A 23,327-nucleotide genomic window follows, 5' to 3' on the forward strand; every position below is an offset into this window, starting at 1 on the left:
ATATATATATATATATATATATTTTTTTTTTTTTTTTTTTTTTTTTTGGGTTGATGAAGATGGCTACCACTGAATTATATTCTTAGCTCTGGGGAACCCAATGTCTTAAGAACAAATGTCTTTTAAGGACAACATCTAGAAGGAGAAAATAATCAGATTGTGCTTCCAGGTGCAAATGCACCAATATTCTTATTAGGGCTGTTACTCTATTTATAAGCACTCTGGTTACAAACTTCTGTAGGTTTTAGGCACAACTTTATCCAAAAACCATGTTTACTTGTAGTGTGCTACTTTGCAGAATACCAGAATATACAGGAATGCCTACTGGAGTTATAAAAGAAATGACTGTTTCTATACACCACCTTTTAGAACTAGAAATAATTCAACAAATCTTTTCATTCATGCACTGAACACCTTTTTGTTATCTTCTTACCCTATATAAATTCTATACCCTCATTTTATAGATAAAGAAAACAAGGATAAGAGATTAAATAATTGGCCCAAAGTCACACAGCATGGACAGACCCAGGACAAGAGGTTACCCATGGGGTAAATCTTTCACAGACTTGTATGAGTAAGACAGCTAGCTATCAGAGAATAACATGTAACTTCTTCCAACATTTCCACAAATCACCTAATCAGCTGTCAAGATACAATGTCTGCATCTTCCGTGTTAAAATCATCCTCTATGGGTGAGGAAAAAAGGATCTAGTCATCATACTGACAGGAACTCCATTTGAGAATTGATTCTAGATGACCAAAACAGACACTCGCCCCTTTGAAGACAAGCACCCACGCTAGGCCATCATCACTCTAACTCAAAATGAAAGATAACACCACCTGCTCAGGGGATACTGAGAACTCTTAAAACCAGAATACAGAAAGGCGTTGGTAAATATACAAGCAAAAATCTAGAAACTATCTGTACTATTTGCTAACAAAGGATGTATACAAAAGAAATCAGTCTTTGATGACTACCTATTTTTCCTAAACAAAAGCATTTTTTAAAAGAAGATAAGGAAAGCTAACAGTTATAAATGAGTGGAGTGTACCGAGATGGAGAATAGTTGCTTCCATGACTAACAAAGACAACAGCATGAAATAAGCAAGCAGGATGGGGAGACAGAGGGATTAGGTCCATACAATCACAACAGACATAAATTATAGCTCAAGAAATCGTGAGCATCCGTTCAGTGTATTATGTGCCAGGAACCATTCTAAGTGTTTCACACATATTAGCTTTTTTGTCGACATGACAACCCCATTGTGTAGATATTTACATCATCCCCCTTTTTTTAAAACGTGAAAACCAAGACACGGAGATGTTAAATAATTGGCTCAAGGTCACCCAGCTAGGAAGTGGCAAAGTCAACAGGCGAACCCCAAGATGCTCTAGCTCCGGGGTCCAAACCCTAACTACTACGCACAAACCCCACACAGAAAGTAAATGTACTTCCCTACTGTCATCACCAAGCTGGATCCTTACAAAAGGTGTACACAGAAGGGAAGAAATTTATGAAATATAAAACACACCAAGTGCCACTGAAAACAAGACGACAATGAGCTCCTGGGAGTGACCAGCCCAATCAGGTCCTCTCAAAGAGCTGAGGCACAGCACCCCCGCCCGTAAAGGCAGCTGGGCCCGTGGGCCCGGAAAGGAGAGCGGCACAGGGCGACTGAGGCGCTTCCTGGGTGCAAATGCACGGCTCCCTCAGGCTCTCACCGTCACCACCACTACAAAGTGGCAAGAACCACCTCTCCGGCCGTGGTTCTCATCCAAGACGAGAGACAATCAGCTCTTTTAGAGCAAGTGTACTTTTACTAGTAAACAGGTGTACACTGCAAGACACTTCCAGGAAACAAGTATTCTGTAGTCAGCCACATGGCTGCAGCCTTTCAAAACCACAAGGGTAAGTGACAACACACCCTGCACTCAGTCCATTGCCTCGGTGTGCCTCCCCTCCCCTCTCCAGGACACCCTCCTCCGATCTCTGCCAACTCTGTTTCCGGGAAGCTTTCTCTGGGAAGACTCGCGCAGGCTCTCCTGGCCTTTGCTTCTGGAAGGCCTTGGCCCATGGGATGACCCAACGGGTCATTACAGAGCAGGAAGAGAGAGACTGCCCCTCCCTGCTACCTGCACAGCCCAGTCCCACCCACTGCTACCACGGCAACCCCCACTGGGCTCTAGGATGCATTTCTTCCCCTAGGGTCTGCCGCTATGCCCTGGACACCGCACCAACTCTTACTGCTTCTTTATTAACCCTCTCCTGTAAATAGCTCCATCATCCAATGACTTCCATTTAGAGCCGTGAGTATGCCGTCTTTCTCCTGCATCGATACAGATACAAGCACATCCTTCAGAAAAAAACACTCCAGGGGTTAGTTCAACAATGGCACCAGGTTCTTCCAAATGCAAGAGCTGGTCATAACAATTTCTGACTCCCTCTTCTCCTTAGCTTTCAAATTTCTCCATTATCCAGTACATGCAAGAGACTGTCTTATGCTTTTAAAATATCAAAGAAACACACATGATACAGAACCTCCATATGCAACATGCACTGAAGACGAATGAAGAAAGGAGGCGCTTGTTGGTAAATAATGCTGGGACAGCTGCCATTCACGCCGGAGAGACGAGAAAAACCGGAGCCCTGCCTCACATCATCACCAAACCCAATTTCCATGAGAGCAGAAAGCCAACTAACTTCTTGACAACTGAAAGTCCCACTGAAAGGATACTGGAATGGTTCAAATATTAATAAAAATAACAACTGCAATGAAAATACACATGCAGTATTTAAATCTATGAGTTGGAAAGGATTCAAAAACAAAACTCACCTTTGGAGGATGCTAAGGAACTGACCCATTATTTTGAAAACTGGTAAATAAAAGTAAAGAATCAAGCACTTATTTAGTACCTCAGAGGAGCCAAGCAGTTTGCAGAAGTTAACTTGGATCATCCATCCTCCTGCCCATTTTCAAACCTAAACCTAATCAACATCTAGACCTATTAATTTACAGAAAATGCAAGAGATGAAAGAGCATACTAACACTCCAGGGGTGACAATCAGCAAAAGAAGAAACTCCACAAGACAAACCACCTTGTGTCTTCAAAAAGTTGCAGAGAACTTAAAAAAAAAAAAAAAGATGCATGAAAACCTACAGATGAAACAACACTTGGGAAATCTACCTAACCTATCAGTTGCAATCTAGGGATCTAATGTGGACTCCACAAACTATAAAACAGCATACAAGACCCATATCCACACTGTGTCGTGTGTGTGATACACTGATATTTACATGAGACAATCAGTAATAAGACATTAACATTCAGGGAGTTTTTCAAAATATAACTCTATTGTGGTTGTCTTTGTAAATCCTTTACTTTTTAGAGAGATACAATCTGAAATATTTTCAGATGAACTTATGTATGTCTGTAATATGAGGAGGGTTGCAAATTACAGATAAAAACAAGACTGACTTTATACCAGTAACTGTTGAAGCTGATGGTACACTGGGTACACTGTACTATTCTATTTTCACATTTTCTTCAAATCCTCAATAAGTTAAAAATCAATCAATTTAATCAATTTCAGGCAAATTATATATCTTAACTATAAAAAAAATAAATAAAAACACGCAAAACATACCAGAACACAAGGCAGGGAAGAATTTCCTAAGGACAAAAGTGGAAAGCACCTTGACCACACACCTCCATAAGTGATGCCCTCGGGAAGGCCACAGCATTGCCAACGAGTATTCCTGACCAAATACACAACCTAAATCTAGTTCTGAAGAGACACCTGCAAATCCATGCTAAGGGTGAGTCTACAAAATAAAGAGCCTGTCCTCTTCAAAACTGTCAAAGTCGTAAGAAACAAGGATACATAATTCTTCCAGATGAATATAAGGGGGGACAAAATGCACTGTATGATCCTAAACTGAAACTTGAACCAGAAAAAAAGAAACTCATTTTGGCTATAAAGCACACTCGGGAGAACTGTCAAAACTTGAATAACCGCTGTAGATTAAAAAACACAATTCTGTGTTAGTTAGCTTCATGATTTTGAAATGATCCAGTGGCTATGTAAGTGAATGCCCCTGCCCTTGAGAAGCTCACCAGGAAAACTACATGCTGAGGCACATGGGAAGCACACAGCCTGGTGCCCTCAGACCACTGTGAAGAGGAGCGGGGGAAGGGGGTCTCGGTGAGCGGGTGTGCAGAGGGCACAGAGGACAATGGACATGGCAGGAAGCAACTGCGAGTCTGGGGGCCCAGGAGAGTGTCTGTGACACTCTTGCAACTTTCCTCCAAGCCTGAAAATGATTCCAAAGTACACTGTGTTCATATTTTAATAAAAAAGGAAACAAAAGCCATACAGGAAAAGATTATACATTTGATTACATTATTTATAAAAATCGACCTGAAGGCTGCTGTTTAAAGGAACGCATGTCACAGACTGGGAGGAGATATCTCCAAGCACAAAAAATAAATTGCAGAAAGTATAAAGAATCCCTAAAATCAATAAGGAAAAGACAAACAACCGTTAAGAAAAATACACAGAGATATGAACAGACAACTGACAGAAGAGAAAATCCATATGGTGAGTGAACTACTAAAATACACGTTTTTATTCCGCTCCCCATCATAATCTTTGAAACAGAACTACGTACCAATACCTCTGGGGAGGCCATTTCTCTTACAGGAGATTTTGTTGTAGGCTCTAAGCAATTTTTCACAGACTGCCTAAGAACTGCTAAAGAGTAATCATCTTTATGTAGGCTCTTAAGTTTGTAATGTATATAGTTTTTAATGTAGATTATTCTGTAAAACTCCTGGGGCATCAGTTTTCAAATGGCAATCAGGTAATTCTTTTTACTGAAGATCACTGTTGTTCTTTATTCAGACCTATTTACCTTTATTATTAAATTTTCTGACTGCAACTACAAGGTAATTTTTTACCTTTTCAACACAGTATTTAAGATCTTTTTTTTTTTTTTTAAAGATTTATTTATTTATTTATTTGAGAGAGAATGAGAGAGCACATGAGAGGGGGGAGGGTCAGAGGGAGAAGCAGGCTCCCCGCCGAGCAGGGAGCCCGATGCGGGACTCGATCCCGGGACTCCAGGATCATGACCTGAGCCGAAGGCAGTCGCTTAACCAACTGAGCCACCCAGGCGCCCAGTATTTAAGATCTTAAGAAATACGTAGAGGTGCCTGGGTGGCGCAGTCGGTTAAGCGTCCGACTCTTGGTTTCTATGCTAAGGTTGTGATCTCAGGGTTATGAGATTGAACCCTGTGTAGGGCCTGTGCTGAGCCTGGAGCCTGCTGAAGATTCTCTCTCTCCCTCTTCCTCTGCCCCTCCCCCAAGCTCTCTAAAATAAATAAATGTTAAAAAAATATATATATATGTAAAGAAGAATCCTCATTTGAGAACCCCACCACCCAGACTATGCCCTCATGAACTTCTCCCAGTACACATCCCTCTAACTTCTACTAGAGCTGCTCACCAGAAGTAATCACTATACAGAACTGACATTTATCACTACTATGAACATTTTTAACACCTTTAGTGCATGTATGTGTATCCCTAAAGATATTTTCACCTTCACTAGTAATCAAAGAAATAAAAATTTAAATTACAGTGAGATACTATTACACACATATTAAATTGGCAAAAATTTTAAAGTCTAGCCAAATATTGGGTAGACTAAACAAAAGAACTCTGGCAATGACAGCTCTGGGGATCCACCATATCATTACCACCATTGTGAAAAACACAGACAGAACGGACAATCAGGGCCCTATAGACAATACAGGCCTGGAACTGGAGCCCACCAGAAAGCCTTCTACCTGGAAGGCCTGCCCTTGCCCTCACTTCAGCCCAGCACGGACAGGCCCACTTGGGAAAGAGCATCAGGTAGCCAACATACTGCTCTCAGTAAAGATCTCTGCAGAGCCGGGATGCCTTGCTGGCTCAGTCAGTAGAGCATGCAACACTTGATCCTGCGGTTTTGAGTCTAAGCCCCACACTGGGTGTGGAGATTACTTAAAAATAAAATCTTAAAAAAAAAATCTCTGCAGAGCCAAGTGGCAGAATCAGAGAAATCAGCACAGACTACAAGTAACCAGGTGTTCTATACCTGTCCCAGTCCTCGTCTGCAGCTCTTCTTCTCCAAGATCGCTCTGCACCAGGCTTATCAAACTGGTCAAAGTCATCATCTGTGAAGGAGAGGCCATGAAAGTCAGTCTTACTAAATTAAAACAGACACAGATATTCAAATACTGACGGCCCCTGACTTACAATGGTTTAACCTATGATTTTCAACTTTACAATGCTGCAAAAGCAGCATGCATTCAGTAAAAACCATACTTCATATTTGAATGTGGGTCTTTTCCCAAGCTAGCGACATGCGATACGATTCTTTCTCGTGATGCCAGGCAATGAGCAACAGCCACAGCTCCCTGTAGCCACGGGATCATGAGGGTAAACAACCAATACACTGACAACCATCTGTACCCACACAACCATTGTTTGTCACTTTCAGTACAGTATTCAATATGTTACATAACATAGTCAACACTTCATCATAAAATAGGCTTTGTGTTACAGGATTCTGCCTTAAAGTAGGCCAGGCTAAGCTATAATATAATGTTCCGCAGGTTAGGTCTATGCATTTTCAGTTACAGTATTTTCTTCAATTTACAGCAGGCTTATCAGGACATAACCCCGTAAGCTAAGGAAGAGCTGTACTGAAACAACCTGTTTCTTCTGTGGATTCCTGACGTCACATTTTAAAACGTAAAGGTTCTGGCTCTCTGCTCCTCCCCTCTTCTTGCGCAGTACCAGCTTCACCCGAGACACAGTGCTGAAGGTCTACGTGTTCCAGTATGATCCCACCAGGGCAAATTCAATGGCCCTATCAAGGCTGAGAACAGGAAACTTATCAATGGAAAGCCCATCTCCACCTTCCAGGAGCGAGATCCCACCACCAAATGGGGTGATGCTGGTGCTGAGCAGGTTGTGAAGTCCCCTGGGGACACGGAGAAGGCTGGTGCTCACCTGAAGGGTGGAGCCGAGAGGGTCATCATCTCTACCGCTTTTGCTGAAGCCCCCATGTTTGTGATGGGTGGGCATGAATCATGAGAAGTATGACAACTCCCTCAAGATGGTCGGCAATGCCTCCTGCACCACCAACTGCTTGGCCACTCTGGCCAAGGTTATCCATGACCATGGATGGCCCCTCTGGGAACGTGTGGTCTTTTAAGTGTGGGAGGCTCTGCTAGAGGATTTTTACAGGATCCTGGAGGTCAGGCTAACGTCAAGCTAAGGCTGCCTTTTGCCTCTAGCAAAGTATTAATGCTGAGGCAGCCGAGCTCCTTGAAGAAGGTCACCCTGCCTGTCCCAAGAACTTGCCAATGTGCTGCAAAGGAGATTTAATTTTTTCTATATTTCTTTTGCCTTTGTTCTCACATCAAGAGATTATGTTCATGTGTCAAGACTCATTATTACTGAAATGTCAATCTCTCCCCAAACTGATCTATAGATTCAACATAATCCCAATCAAAATCCTAGCAACTTTTCTGTAGAAATTTAAAAAGTGATTCTAAAATTCATATTGAAATACAAAGGACCTAAAATAACCAAAACAATTCTGAAAAAAGAGCATGTTGGAAAACTAACATTGTCTGATTTTAAGAATTATTAGAAAGCTATAATAATGAAAACTGTGGTGTTGGTATAAAAATAGACAAATAGACCAATGGATCAGAACAGCCTATCGAGAACATACGTGGACAACTGATATTTTACAAAGACTCAAAGAAAAGTCTTTTCAAATGGTACTAGAAGAATTGGATCACCATATGGAAAAAAAAAAGGGGGGGTGGGGTGGAGAAAGAGAGAAGGGAAAAAAGTGAACCTGGATCCATTCCTTATTAAAACACAGAAAAAACTCTTTGTGGTCCCTGGGTTAGGCAAGGACATACTGGTGACAGCAAAAGCCCAATCAATAAAAGAACAAAACGAGAATCTGGACTGCAACAAAATTTTAAAACTTCTATCCTCCAGAAGTCATCATTAAGAAAGTGAAGACAAGCCAAACTAATAGTAAGTCTGTGCAAAGTACATATCTATTAATAAAGGACCTGCACACAGAAAATATTAAAAACTCTCAAACTGAACAATAAAAACTCAACTTTTTCTAAAGAGAAAAAAAATTTTTTTTTTTTAAGATTTTATTTATTTTAGAGAGAGAGAGAGAGCCGCAAGTAAGGGGAGGAGCAGAGGAGGAGGGAGAAAGAAGGGGAAAGAATCTTAAGCTGACTCTTGAGAGGAGCCTGGACACAGGGACCCATCAACCCTGAGATCATGACCTGAGCCGAAACCAAGATTCAGATGTGTAACTGAGTGAGCTGCCCAGGCGTCCTTAAGGGGAAAAATATTTAAATAGAGACTTCACCAAAAAAAATGTATGTATGACAAAGAGCATATGAAAAGATTCTCAACATTACACTGTCATTAGGAAAATGTAAATTAAAGCCACAACAATACAGCAGGACATATCTATGAGAATGAGTAAAATTCAAGACCTACTATACCAAGTGTTGTCAAGAATGTGGAGCAACTGAACTCATATTCTGCTGACAGGAATGTGAAGTGATACAACCACTTAATAAAATAGTTTGGCAGTTTGTTTGTTTTTTAAAGATTTTATTTATTTGAGAGAGAGAGCACAAACAGGGGCGAGTGGAAGAGGGAGACACAGGCTCTCCGCTAAGCAGGGAGCCCGATGCAGGACTTAATCCCAGGACCCTGGGATCATGACCCGAGCCGAAGGCAGACACTTAACCGACTGAGCCACCCAGGTGCCCCAGTCTGGCAGTTTCTTAAGTTAAATATACCCCTACCACATGATCCAGCCATTCCACTCCTTTGTAACTACCCAAGAGAAAAAAAATATAAAAATCCATGCAAAGGCTTGTACACAAACGTTCATAGGCACAATATTGGTAAAAGTCCAAAAGTGGAAACAACCCAAATGTCCATCAACAGGCAAACAGATCAACAAATTGTGGACTATCTGTAAGTACAAGTCTACTCAGCAATAAAGGAGAATTAAATACTGATACACTCGACAACATGGATGACCTTCAAAATAATTATGCTGAGAGAAGCCAGACAAAAAAAAGAACACATACTCTCAGATTCCTTTTTATAAAATGGTACTGTTACAACAGTAACAGAATCAGCATTTGCTCAGGGACAGCAGGGCAGGAAGCAGGAATTAAAAAGGACACGAAGACACTTCTGACGATGACACATTCATTACCCTGACTGTGGCTGTGGTTTCATGGATGTATACATATATCCAAACTTATCAAATTGTATGTTTCAAAGATACGCAATCTCCTGTATGTCAATTACACTTCAATGGAATCAGTTTTTTAAAAAAGATAATTAAGAAACTCTGGTCAGGGATGAAAAACTCAAATGTCTACAGGAAGTACACAGGGGAATATAAATGAGCAAAGCAGACTAGGTGGGAATTACATCAAATTAGCAGGACTTTACCTTGTTTACAGACAGGAGCATTACCACCTATTACAGGGAACGCACACCCAGTGAAGGCAGATTCCAACTTTTCAAGAGAAGACAAATATATGGATTGTTCCTTAGTTTTTAAATGTAAGCAACTAATTCAGGTTTCTGGGGGCACCTGCGTGGCTCAGTGGGTTAACCATCTGCCTTCGGCTCAGGTCATGATCCCAGGGTCCTGAGATCAAGCCCCAAGTCGGGCTCCCTGCTCAGCAGAGAGCCCTGCTTCTCCCTCTCCCTCTACCCCTCCCCTCCACTTGTGCTCTCTCTTGCTCTCGCAATCTCTATCTCAAATAAATAAGTAAAAATCTTTAAAAATAAATAAACAAAACAATTCAAGTTTCTGTGTTAATTTTCCTTCCTCCCCCAGATTACATACTTCATGAAAACAGAGAGTATTCCCCAGCTATGACAACGTGAACAAAGTCCCAACATTTTATAAGCAAAAAGGTTTGTTCATGGCCTTTTTCACAGCAGTTCACAGTGAAGGTATTAATGGTCACAATCACCCCTGGCAGATAATGCTAATTACAACACCCAATTCTGCTGAGGACAGAAAACCTTTATGCCAAGGTAACAATCACCTAGAAACCTTAAAAATTATACAATCCCTGGCCCCACCCTGAATCTGATTCAGTGGGCTCTATTTTTTGTTTTTTAAAGCTTCTCAGTAATTGTAATGACAGCTAGAGCTGAGAATCCCTGCCCCCAGTCGACCACAATCCATCAGAGAAGATACTCCAGAAGAAAATTTAACTGTCATCTTGCTATATATATGTATATATGTATATGTGTATATATATATATATACATACATATATACATATATATATATATAACTGCTTCCTGCAGCTAAATCCACAAAAGTCAAAATTAGAAGCCTGGATTATGCAAAAATAGTTAAATAGATACTTCTCCAAAGGAGAGACCCCCATAAAACGTCCAAGAAAATTAAGGATTAGTTCAAGTTAAGCAGAAACTATGAACAGAACTAAGATCACGAAACCCGATTCCTTCAATAATTATTTGAGCACCTAATGTATGCCCGGCATTGTTCTAAACACCTGACATACAGGGGTGTACAGGATAAAAATTTCCACCATGTGCAGGTTACAGTCTAACAGGTACAGACAAACAAAATCCCACAAACAAATATATATGGAAAACAAGGAGGAGGGGAGTGGGAGGTGCTAACCAGGCTGATTACAATTTTAAAGAGAATGATCAGTGTAAAATGCATTTAAAATGGACATGGGAAGCACTGCCAATATAACTGATGATACAGTAACAGCACTGTATGGTGACAGATGGGAGCTAAACTTGTGAGCACAGCAAAAGGTACAGAGCTGTCAAATCACTATGTTGTAACCTTGAAACATGTAACATTTTATTGATTATACTAAAATTTTTTAAATTTAAAAACAAAATGTACATGGGTTGTATCTTTCAATATTTACTGTATTAAAAATTAAAACCAAGGCATTTTTAAAATATTTTATTCACAAATTGGTATAAAAGAAATAAACCCATTACACTTTAACGTAACATATTCTTAATGAAAACTGTATTTATTTATTTTAAATATTTTATTTATTTGACAGAGAGAGAGACAGCGAGAGAGGGAACACAAGCAGGGGGAGTGAGAGAGGGAGAAGCAGGCTTCCCGCAGAGCAGGGAGCCCGATGCAGGGCTCGATCCCAGGACCCTGGGATCATGACCTGAGCCGAAGGCAGATGCTTAACGACTGAGCCACCCAGGCGCCCCGTTAATGAAAACTGTATTTAAAAAAAGAAAGATTTTTGTTTTGCAAAACTCTTTAATGTCTCTCTGTAGAAGACAGCTTGATTTTTACATCCGCTTCTGCATTCGATCTCTTGCAATATATTGTTCTGACTGAAGTGCATGAAAGAAATCCAACTCCAAATGTATGTGAAGTTGTAAGAGGGCATTAAGTGTTTTCAGGTAATTTCAGATATTCTTGATACTATACCAATACTCGATAAGTGGCGGTTTCTCAAAGGCTATTTGCAATGAAGAATCTGAAGCCTTATCAATGAACATTTCATACTCTCACCTGTTAAAATGCAATGGTATGTCTTGCATTGTTAATACATCTTTTAACATGAGTGTTTATGTAACATCTTGAAAATACACATTCACTGAGTTTTGCTGCTCTTTCAAGTGTGGACACCTTTCATTATTCAATATCAAAAATTACATTTGTTAATAGCACTACCAATCTCATCAGAAAAGTATTCAAATATTGGGACGTCTTCAAGTTCACCATAGCAAATACAACTTTTCCAAAATTCTAATTCTAATTTGGAAGCTTGGATTTTCTCATTGGCAATCAATACTGTCAGTTGATCCCTTGAACAGAGGCTCACCTCCTTTGCAAGAAAACATCTGCCAAATACTAAAGTCTGAATAATTCTAGTTTGGTCAGTTGTCTTTTCAAGTAAAACTGGTGTTCTATGAAAAAAACAAAACAACACACAGCAAATTCAGCTCTCCACTCAATCAGAAAAGTACATTTCCTAGAGGCCACAGGTGGTAGTAACAGAAACACCTTATGCATACTTCCCATTTTGTCATAAACCTTTTCTTTTTTTTAAGAGGGAGGGAGATGGGGAGGGGCAGAGGAGAGAGAAAGAGAGAATCTTAAGCAGGTTCCACGCCCAGCACAGAGCCCAAGAAGCAGTGCTTAATCTCACAACCCTGAGATCATGACCTGAGCTGAAATCAAGAGTTGGACACTTAACCAAATGAGCCACCCAGGCCACCCAGGTGCCCCAACCTATATTATTTTTTTTTAATGTACTTCAGGGTCAAGATTTAATAAAATTAATAACTTTTACTACTTCATCAAGGATCTTCCTAAAAAAACTGTTGTGTTTTTTTCTCTGCGTGGCCTGACTTCTAACAATTTATGGCCACTGCCTGGACTCATGCTAAGGCAACAAAATAACTCACCATTACTTTTGCAACAATGGTGCAAATGTAACCACAGTAAAAAAGACACATCAGGTCTTAGTACTCTTACGAAAATAGTCTTGGGACTCTTTAAGACTTTGAAAGCCGTTGTCGTCCAATCAGTGAACACAGATAGTATGGACAAGGATGCTTACCAGGAAATGTTTTATCAAGAGGGGAAAAGTGGAAATCAAGCAAATACCCAACAAAAGACGACAAGGCAGAGAGGTAAAATTAAAATACAGTCTTGCAATTATATACTAGGCAGCAGTAAGAACTATCAGTAGTATTGCTGTATTTCTGACACGGAAAAACGTCCTCAATAATATATCATATCAATATATCATCATATATCATTTCCTATATCATAGGAAAACATCCCACAATATCATGCAGTATAATGGACCACTTTATATGTAAAATGTATACATGTATGTGTGTCTGGAAGCATGTAAGTAAAACCACTAATGGCAGTTATCTTTCTGTATGGAATTAATTACAGACTGTCTTCTGTTATTTGTCCTTACATTTTTTACAGAACCTATTTTCTTTCTTAGAATAACAACTGTCCTTACTAAGATAATATGCAACTATAAAAACTTCTTGCAATACCTAGAAGGTACAAAGATGGTATTGAAATCACCCCAAATTTCTCTGATCAGAAATAACAGGGCACCTGGGTGGGTCAGTTGGTTAAGCATCCGACTCCTACTTTCTGCTCAGGTCATGATCTCAGGGTCAGATCAAACCCCACACTGAGCTCTGCGGTGGGGCATGGAGACAAGTTACTTAAGAGTCTCTCTCTCTCTCCCTCTCCCCCATCCTCGGCTAGAGCCGGCTCTCAACAAAAAAAAAGAAAAAGAGTAACAGTCATAACATCAAACAAACATCATTCTAAATGTTTATGCACACATTTGAACATACAATGTGCGAACTTCAAACAGGACGGCACAGTGTTCTTAATGAAGTATGAAATTTCATACCATTTAAATTTATCAGCATAAAAAGCCACTGAAAGAGTGCCTGGGTGGCTCAGTCAGTTAAGCATAGGACTCCTGATCTCAGCGCAGGCCTTGATCTCAGGGTCAGGAGTTCAAGCCCGGCACGGGGCTCCATGCTGGGCATGCAGCCTACTTAAATATACCAAAAAAAAAAAAAAAAAAAAAGCCACTGAAGTAAAATCAATGGAATGACTGAAATTCAAGTAAAACTTTATTCAACCCAAGAGGTATTTTGAGGTTAATTTCCAGGCCAAAAAAAAAAAAAAAAAACATACAGCATAATAGGGGCTGGGGAAAGTAAAGTTTGGTTTTACAGTAAGAGTTAGGAAGGCTGAGCGATGACTAGATTTTTGAAAAGCAGATGGGCATAGAGGGAAGACAGCAGAGAGGGTGAAAAGGGCTGTATAAGCCCAGAAGACTGTGAATAGTTCGGTAGGTTTGAAACAGCCATTCACTGACAGAGGCAACAGGAAAAATAAATGCTGAAAAGGTAGATTTGGGACATTACTGAAGAATCAGTGTGAGAAATCTACACTTAATATGCAACATAACTGCAGTTTAGAAAAATTATCTAGCAGCAAAAAGCAGCAATAACTGAACTGATAACAGATAAAACAATGGTCTGAACAACAAAGAACTACAAACCAAGTAATAAGGAAAAAAAAAAAATCCTGGCTAGCATCACAGTAAATAGGTGGGAAAATAAGACAATGGATCAGAATCTATTTTTTTAAGATTTATTTATTTATTTATTTTAGAGAAGCAGAGAGAGAAGCATGAGCAGGGGGAGGGGCAGAGGGAGAGAGAGAAACTCCAGCGGACTCCCCACTGAGCACAGAACCCAACTCAGGGCTCATTCCCACAACCCTGAGACCATGACCTGAGCCGAAATCAAGTGCCCCATTAACTGTCCATTTAGAAACTCCAAGTCATGTCAACTAAATGACAAGGATGAAAGAGAAGTCAAAGAAAACATCAGTTATTTTGAATCTGGAATATTAACGGGATGTGAATTGATTGATAAATGTGCTGGTTTATTTTGGGGTTGGGGATGGGTAGAAGGTAATGAGTTTGGTTTTTTAAAATGATGCATGGGTCTTATTACACACCAGTCATCTTTTGTTAATACTAAAAGCAAGTCTGACTTGCTGACTGTGCAGGACTGAATAGTCTCTGATTTTCAGACACTAGGCAGATGTTGAACAATTACATTCCATTCTGACCCTCATAATCCGGAGTTAGCAGAGAGGTTAAGGGCTCAGTCTCACAAGACTGCCCCACTTCAGATAGTCAGCTTCAAACTGGGTGCCCCGGCTACCCATACTTCTACTGGCCAACTACAAATTCAGGGGTTCCGTTCCCACAATCACCCTTCCCCCAGGTTAAGTAATTCAATTGAACAACTTACAGAACCCCTCACAGAACCCAGGAAAACATGATACTATGACAGTTTACTATAAAGGATAAAAATGAAGAGCCAGATATAAGTAGGACGAAGCTGGGAAGGGTCCAAGTGCAAAAGCCTCTGTCCCCATGGTAACGGTATGCCACCCTCCCAACACAGGGATGTGGGAAGCTATCCCAAATCCCTTCACTGGGGGATTTTTATGGAGGTCTCATTAGATAAGCATGACTGCTAAACCACCGACCAAAGATGACAGAACTCAATCTCCAGCCCATCGCCTACCTCCCAGGAAATAAGGTTGAGGCCGAAAATTCTAACCCTTTAAACATGTGGTTGGTTTTTCAGGCAACTGCTCCCCATCCTGAAGCTATCTAGGTTACCCCCCCAAACAGTGAGTCATTCATTAGCATACAAAAGACAATAAACTCAAAGGATTTTAGGAGCTCTGTGCCAGGAACCTGTTCACCAGAACCTCACAATGTGACCTTATTCAGAAATAGGATCATTACAGATGTAATTGTTAAGATGAGGTCATACTGGATTAGGATGGGCTCTAAATCCAATGACTGCTGTGGCAATTCCACTTCTGAGTATACTTACAAAAGAACTGAAAACACAGGTGTGAAAAGGTATTTATACACCCATCTTCATGGCAGCATTATTCACAATAACCAAAAGGTGGAAGCAACCCAAATGTCCACCAATGCACAAATGGATAAATAAAATGTGGTCTAGCCATACTACTGGATATTACTTAGCCTTGGAAATGGTGACACTTCCATGTCACCAATGGCTACAACATGCATGAACTTTGACAACATTATGTTACGTGAAATAAGCCACTGACAAAAAGACAAATGTCGAATGACTGCTCTTACACAAGGTCCCAAGAGTAGTAGAAATCATAAAGACAGAAAGCAGACTGGTGGGTGCCAAGGGATGGGGGAAGGGGAATGGGAAGTTTTATGGGGACAGAAGGAGTAAGAAGGTGGAATACAGATGAAATACGACTGACCGTGATTTCATATTGCTATAACTAGATGATGGACATACAGAACTATGCAATTACTGTTAAGTTGAAATTTTTCCCACAATAGGTCTTTTTTTAAATAAGAGATATTTTAAAGTGAACTATGAATAATTTTCTACTTCTGACGAAGACTCAAAACATCTGACTGTATACTGTTGATGAGAGTGTGGGGACACAGGCATTCTTTGACTAGTGGTGGCCGTGCAAAATGGCACAAATCCTACACAGAACTGTGTCTGACAATATCTGGCAAAAATCTACATGCCTTTCTCTCTTTTTCCTCACTCTGACTAGTCTAAACCAAAGACACACTGGCAAAGATACACAGTGACCTACACACAGACTAACCTTCATGGCATAAAATAAATATTATGTACCGGTTACGAATACACATACGTAGATGTATTTCTTAATTTAACATCTTGACAAATATACATTGGAAGTACACCAAATTCCTGATAGTGTGAGACTCCGGAGAAGAGGATCACGCAAAGCATAAAGGGGACCTTATCTGTAATACTGTCCTTCACTTAAAAAACAAACCTGATGCAAATGTGACCAAAGGTTAAATGCTAATTCCAGCTGTGAGGTTAATAGGTTTGTCACGCTACTCTTTACAGTTTATTTTATTGAATGATTTCTCCCGCCACACAGGTCAACAGGAAGTGAGAGGGACCCAGACAAGTACTGCTTTATACAGGTTAGATATCCTCTCAAGCTCTGGCCACAAGGTACGAACATGGAACAGATGCTTGAAGGGAACCATTTATGATAGAGAAAAAGGGTTTTTTAGTTGTTGTTTTTTTTTAATGTAGGAACAAGCTCATCATGTGTAGGTGTCTGTATGGAAGGGAAAAGTGATCAAACATGAGGGTGAAGCAAAGGAGGGAAAATGACTCACAGTGAGGTCCCAAAGGGAAAACTGCTGGGAATCCCAGCGCAGGTGTAAATTCATGCAAGCTTGGGGGAAAAAGGTTTGGGCTGAAAAGGCTTTTTCTGAAGAAAGCAATCTCATCTACTGACACCAAAGAAATAAAAAAAATTTTTTTTAAGTAACGCAGTGATATACAGCTACAGCAACATGGGAGCAGAAGACAACTAGTAATTCCCAAAAGGAAGTAAGAATGACTCTCACCATGGGTGAACCTGTTTTTGGACAAAGACCACACCTAATGAGGCAGAAAGCAAGAGCATATTTTCTTCCTCCTGGAATATGGAATACAAAAATGGAGATGGAAAGAACCATGACTTGAAATTCTAGGAAACAGGGGCGCCTGGGTGGCTCAGTTGGTTAACGACTGCCTTCGGCTCAGGTCGTGATCCCAGGGTCCTGGGATCGAGTCCCGCATCGGGCTCCCTGCTCAGCGGGGAGTCTGTTTCTCCCTCTGACACTCCCCGCTCTCGTGCTCTCTCTTTCTCATTCTCTCTCTCAAATAAATAAATAAAATCTTAAAAAAAAAAAAAAGAAAGAAAGAAATTCTAGGAAATAAACTAAGACAAGAACTCCTGGCCCATTTTTAGTATTCTTACATTTCCTACAGTCATTTTCCTTCTGTTCACCTTTAGAATACGGACAAATCCTTTTTGTAAAGTTGCAGTTTGTATCTGTCACACTGAGCAGAACCAAGAGAACAAAAGGTGTCCACATAGTCCAGCTGAAGCAAGAACAATGCATCCCTGAAGTCCAAGGGGAAGATTAGCTTAGCAGGACAAGCGTGGTCGATGCCCCCACCCGTGGACTCTCCCTGGAAGGCCAAATGTGGTGCTAGACAGTCATTCTATTTCCATAAGGGAGCAGGTTTCCTTAGAGCAAGATTACAGGTATCTCCTGGAATTTTTACACCTTTCAGTTACACAGCAACCGATGTCTATAACTAACCCAACTCTCTTACTTAGCATTCTCACTATTTCTTCTTTTCCAGGAACCTGAAACTTGGATTAGAAACAATATAAAACATTAGCTTGAATAGGGTTCTAGTCAACTGCCTCGTCCAAGGGCCAGCAAATTACAGTCCACAGGCCAAGTAGGGTCTGCCACCCATTTCTGTCCAAATTTGGCTACTACCTGTTTATGTAAGTAAGCTTTTATTGGAACACTGTATGCCAATTCAATTACATATTGTTCATAGCTGCTTTCAACCTACAAGGGCAAAACAGTAATTGCAACAGAAACCATGTGATCTGCAAAGCCTAAAATATTTACTATTTGGCCCTTTACACATAAAATTTGCCAATCTTTGCTGTAGTCTAAAGGTTCTCAACCTTCTTCTTTTTACCTCAACATCATTCTCATGTTGATACGCTCACATGCTGAATCACTAACAGTCAAATTTCCGTATTTTATAGGCGAGTAAATCTAGACCCTTTATTTAAACCGTAACTAGAAAAAACAATCAGGGTAATGTTCGGGACCCTTGAAAGTGAGCGTATTAGCCCTACAGAGTAAAACTACCAAACTGAGGAACCAAGCAAAATATTCAGAGAGAGGCCCTACGCCAGGTTGTCTGGAAAATAATTTGTAGTCATTGTTTTAACAATCTCTCACATGGTGTGCCTGGGTGGCTCAGTCTATTAAGCTTTGGACTCTTGATTTCAGCCATGGAGCCTGCTTGAGATCCTCCTACTCTCTCTCCCTTTCCCTCTGTCCCACCCCCAAAATAATAAATAATAAATAATCTCTCACGTATATGGGCCCCTGGACAGGTTCTCCCTAAAATGAACTCTGTATTTTGTTTAGGAAGTGCAGGGCACATTGACCATTTGCCCTATCTTACAACTGAATTTCTCCTTCCTGTCTTTGGATATCAATCATAGTATGAGTCCTAACAGAAGACAGGGCTCTGCCTCCCAATATGGAAACTATAAAAGGTAGATCCTTGATTCTCTATCATCCTGGGCAGCCTGGAAGAGGACAAGTGGTCTGAGCTCAGCCAACCGAATGTTCCCATCATGACTTAGAATCAGAGGAAATGATACCCCATTTCTTTCCCAAGAATCTCGACCCTCTTTTAAAAAAGTAAAACCTTCAAAAATAAAAATAAGTAAGTGAAACTTTCTAAGCTGGTGAAGATCAGTTGCTAAATAGGTGAAATTTAGGGGAAGAAACGTCAAAGAAAAGGAGAAAGTCCACTCACCAATCCCTCTTCTGCCTTCCACAGACATATGTAACAGTTGTGCTGACTGAGGTCACCATACTCACCGCAATGGTGCAGAGGAAATGCAGGAATAAGTTTCTTTGTGGGGCTCTGAGTTAGACTGCGTGAGGCAAGGCAAGACACTCGCAGAAGGTTTGAGTCCCAGTTATCATTACAGTTATTCTCAGGTGGCAAAGGCAGCACATACACACACAGGACAGGAGGAGGCCGTCTGGGAGGTGGGACGGAGCTCCAGAAAACCATGTTGCTGCACCTGGGTTTGCAGGAGCTATGAGAGTCAGTGGTGACTTCTTGAGAATTGATAGGGTCAAAAGTCAACACCTGGGGCGCCTGGGTGGCTCAGTTGGTTAAGCGACTGCCTTCGGCTCAGGTCATGATCCTGGAGTCCCGGGATCGAGTCCCGCATCGCGCTCACTGCTCAGCGGGGGGTCTGCTTCTCCCTCTGACCCTCCTCCCTCTCATGCTCTCTGTCTCTCATTCTGTCTGTCTCAAATAAATAAATAAAATCTTTAAAAAAAAAAAAAAAAGTCAACACCTGCAGTGCCGCAGACCAAGAAGGCCGTGAGGTTCCCCAAGAGTCTTCAGGGTCACAGGACTTCCAGGCAAACTCCGAACAACCAGGCTGAGATTATCAGAGAAAGTTTTCCTGACCGTTGTACCTCCACCTTTCTAAGGATTATGTAAGCCTCTAATTCCTGTATTAAAATCGCTTCATACTTGAAATGCATAGCATGGCTTCTGTTCTGACTGAAACACAGACTGACTGATAAAACTCAAATAATCCGAGCACTACTGAAGATCTTAACAGAGACTTCATTTTACTTCAACAAGCTATCATTTTGACATTGGTTTTCTCCTTTAATCCAACTGCAAGTCTTTTTTTTTTTTTTTACAGATGTGAAAACCAAGACTAAAGAAATTTGTTTGTTTGTTTGTTTGTTTTAAAGATTTTATTTATTTTTTTGACAGAGAGAGACACAGTCAGAGAGGGAACACAAGCAGGGGGAGTGGGAGAGGGAGAAGCAGGCTTCCCGCGGAGCAAGGAGCCCGATGCGGGACTCGATCCCAGGACCCCGGGATCATGACCTGAGCCGAAGGCAGACGCTTAACCGACTGAGCCACTCAGGCGCCCCTAAAGAAAGTTTTTACTAACAAAACCAGATTTAAACTCAGGCCTACCAAACACCAAGTACAGCACTCTTACACTTATTTAGGAAGCAACTGTAGTAACATACCCTCTGATTTCCTATATAAAATATTAGAGGGCAACTATGACTTCGTTGATGATTAGGTAAGAAGATCACTTATTCATGGCACCTACTAAATCATGCAGGCAGAATCACTAAGTATAGGTTGCAATCTGGGGGTGTACAAGGCACATACTCTCACTGAATTACACTGTCTTAATTGACTTAGTTAACATTTTTAAAATGGTGTTATATATAAGTATTAGAGTTTCATGTTTCAAAAAAGAGGAGAAAATATCAAAAGATCAAGGATAGCGGACACATTTCGCCATAGCTAAAACAGCTAAAGATAAACAGCATTTGACCAGAGAGGAACAAAATCCCTCCTACTGAAGGAGTGGCAGCCTCAGAGCATCCCTGGAGCATAGCTCCACCAGCAGCTGGGGGCCTGCCCGAGGCCCCAGAGCAGCCCTGAGTGCTGCGCTTCTCCAGCCTTACTCAGTTACATAATCTCTTACTTCCCTCTATGAACTACCGCAGTGCCTATCTTCCCAAAAGCATCTTAACAAACTGTCTCTTTATTCTTATGAAGAATAACTGAAGCATCAGAAACCAATAATAAGAGTTTCAGAAGGCGTGAACAGAGGAAATGAAAGGGAGAAAAATACAAGAAAATCTCCCAGAACTGAAGATGCATATTTCCACACTGAAGTGTCCACCAAACGCAAAGCACAATAAAAAGACCTAGGCTAATGAAATTTTAGAACGCTGAGGAGGAATTGTTAAAATCCTCCAGGGAGCGGAAAAGGTCACATACAAAGGAATCAGAATGCCATCAGACTTTTCAACAGTAGAACTGGAAGCCAGAAAAACAACACAACACCACCACCAAAAATCTAAGGAAAATGAATTCAAGTCTAGAATTCTAGGCCCAACCAAATCATCAATCAAGTATAAGAATAAAGAATTTGTTCACACACACGAGCCTCAAAAAAATTTACCTTTAGCACACTAGAAATGGTAGTGTTGAACCGTACATTAATTCAAAAATATAAACATAACAAATTATTTTTCCAGGGGCGCCTGGGTGACTCAGTCGTTAGGCGTCTGCCTTCGGCTCAGGTCATGATCTCAGGGTCCTGCGATCGAGCCCCGCCATCAGGCTCCCTGCTCCACGGGAAGCCTGCTTCTCCCTCTCCCACTCCCCCTGCTTGTGTTCTTTCTCTCACTGTCTCTCTCTGTCAAATAAAATCTTTAAAAAAAAAATTATTTTTCCAGAAAAATTTATCAAAACTGACCCACAGAGGGGCGCCTGCCTGGCTCAGTCAGAAAAGCATGCAACTCTTGATCTCGGGGTCATGAGTTCAAGCCCCATTTTGGGTGTAGAGATGAAACAAACTTAAAAAAAAATTACCCAGAGATTTCTAAAAAGCTAAATAGACCAATAATGGTAGAAGAAACTGAAAAATAAAGAGCAACCAGACCCAATGGCTTTGCAGACAAAAGTTCTTCCAACTTAGATTTAATACAGAGATTTTTTACACTGTCCCAGAAAACTTGACAACTCATTCTAGGAAGCCAGCATTTCATTAAAAAAAAAAAAAAAAAACAGGATAGCACACATGCACACACAAGTACAAAGGGAAAAAACTATAATCTGATCTTTCTTAGGATCACAGATAAATCCTAAAATGAAATTCAATAATATATTAAAAAGAACAAAGCATGAAGAAGGTTTTGAGACCGAGAATGCAAGGTTGGTTCAGCACTAGAAATCTATCAATACAATACATTAAGAGATTAAAGAAGGGGTCTCATAGATCACCTCAACAGATGCAGAAAAAACCTTTGATAAAATAAAAAACCCAAATCAAAAAACAATTTTCCTTGCTAAAAAGCAATAACTATCAGAAACCTATAGCAAACACCGTATTTAATGGCAAAACATTAAAAGAACACTCGTTAAAACTCAGAACAAGATGAAAAGATACAGATGCCTTTTGCCACCCCTATTCTTCAACATCATACTGGAGGACTTGACAGTGAAAGCCTCCGAGACAAGTAGAAAAAAAAGAAATGGGAGCTATAAATACCAGAACAGAAGACTCTGCAGGTGTGACTAACCAGAAAATCTAAAGTACCAAACTATTAAAACAATGTTCAAAAAACCAGCTATATATAATTCAATTATATTTTTAAAAAGCTTTTCTATAATAGACCAATAACAAATGTGAGAATGTAGTAAGATAAAAAACTACGCCATCTACAGTGACAAATATAAAATATTTAAGAATAAAACAAAAAACTACATAAAGAAAATTTTACTGGGGCGCCTGGGTGGCTCAGTTGGTTAAGCGTCTGAGCTCTTGATTTCAGCTCAGGTCATGATCTCAGGGTCTGGAGATGGAGCCCTGCATGGAGTTACCCCTCCCAACCTCCCTGGGGCACAGGCTCTCTCCCTGAAATAAATAAATCCTTAAAAAAAAAAAAAAATTTACTTAATATAAGTTCCATAAGGGTACGGATCTCTAGTATATTCACTATGTACCCCAGCCTCTTAGATTAGTGCCCAGCACAGAACAGGTACTCAATGAACACTTGGTAGAGATGACTGACAAAAAAGAAAAGCCTGACAGGATTAACTCCTGTTAATATTGTAAAAATATCAAACACTCTCAAATTATGTAAATAAACTCAATGCAATCTCAATAAAATTCCAGTAGAATTCTTTATAGAACGTGACTGATGATTCTGAAGTACACTTTTTTAAACACATAGACTAATCAAGAAACTTCTGAAAAAGAACATGCCATCATATATACATAACATATACCCCTACATACCCGCATATATATGTACACACACTATGAAATAGTAATTCTAAAAAACTGTTAATGGGAACTTAATATATTACGAAGACGGAAAAGACGGGAGAATTCAATAAGTCGTATTAGAACTGTTATAGGTCCCAAAAGCACAC

The 23,327-nt window shown here is 40.3% G+C and overlaps 1 protein-coding gene across 14 annotated transcripts in view; it reads right to left on the reverse strand.

Annotated features, from left to right (window-relative positions):
* RBM33 (RNA binding motif protein 33) overlaps positions 1-23,327 on the reverse strand; it is a 127,359-nt gene that overhangs the window by 100,926 nt on the left and 3,106 nt on the right. For 11 of the 14 annotated variants that reach the window (XM_064575679.1, XM_064575677.1, XM_064575676.1 and 8 more), the window contains exon 2: positions 6,142-6,220. In XM_064575679.1, coding sequence (XP_064431749.1) covers positions 6,142-6,220 — 79 coding nt within the window. Of the gene's footprint in view, positions 1-6,141; positions 6,221-6,761; positions 6,928-23,327 lie in introns of all 14 variants that reach the window. The other 3 variants (XM_064575673.1, XM_064575674.1, XM_064575675.1) reach the window with 1 other exon arrangement.

The sequence above is a fragment of the Mirounga angustirostris genome, unplaced genomic scaffold, assembly GCF_029215605.1.
Source record: "Mirounga angustirostris isolate CCGP_5_RB_7025 unplaced genomic scaffold, mMirAng1.0.hap1 SCAF_12, whole genome shotgun sequence".
Taxonomy (NCBI): Eukaryota; Metazoa; Chordata; class Mammalia; order Carnivora; family Phocidae; genus Mirounga; species Mirounga angustirostris.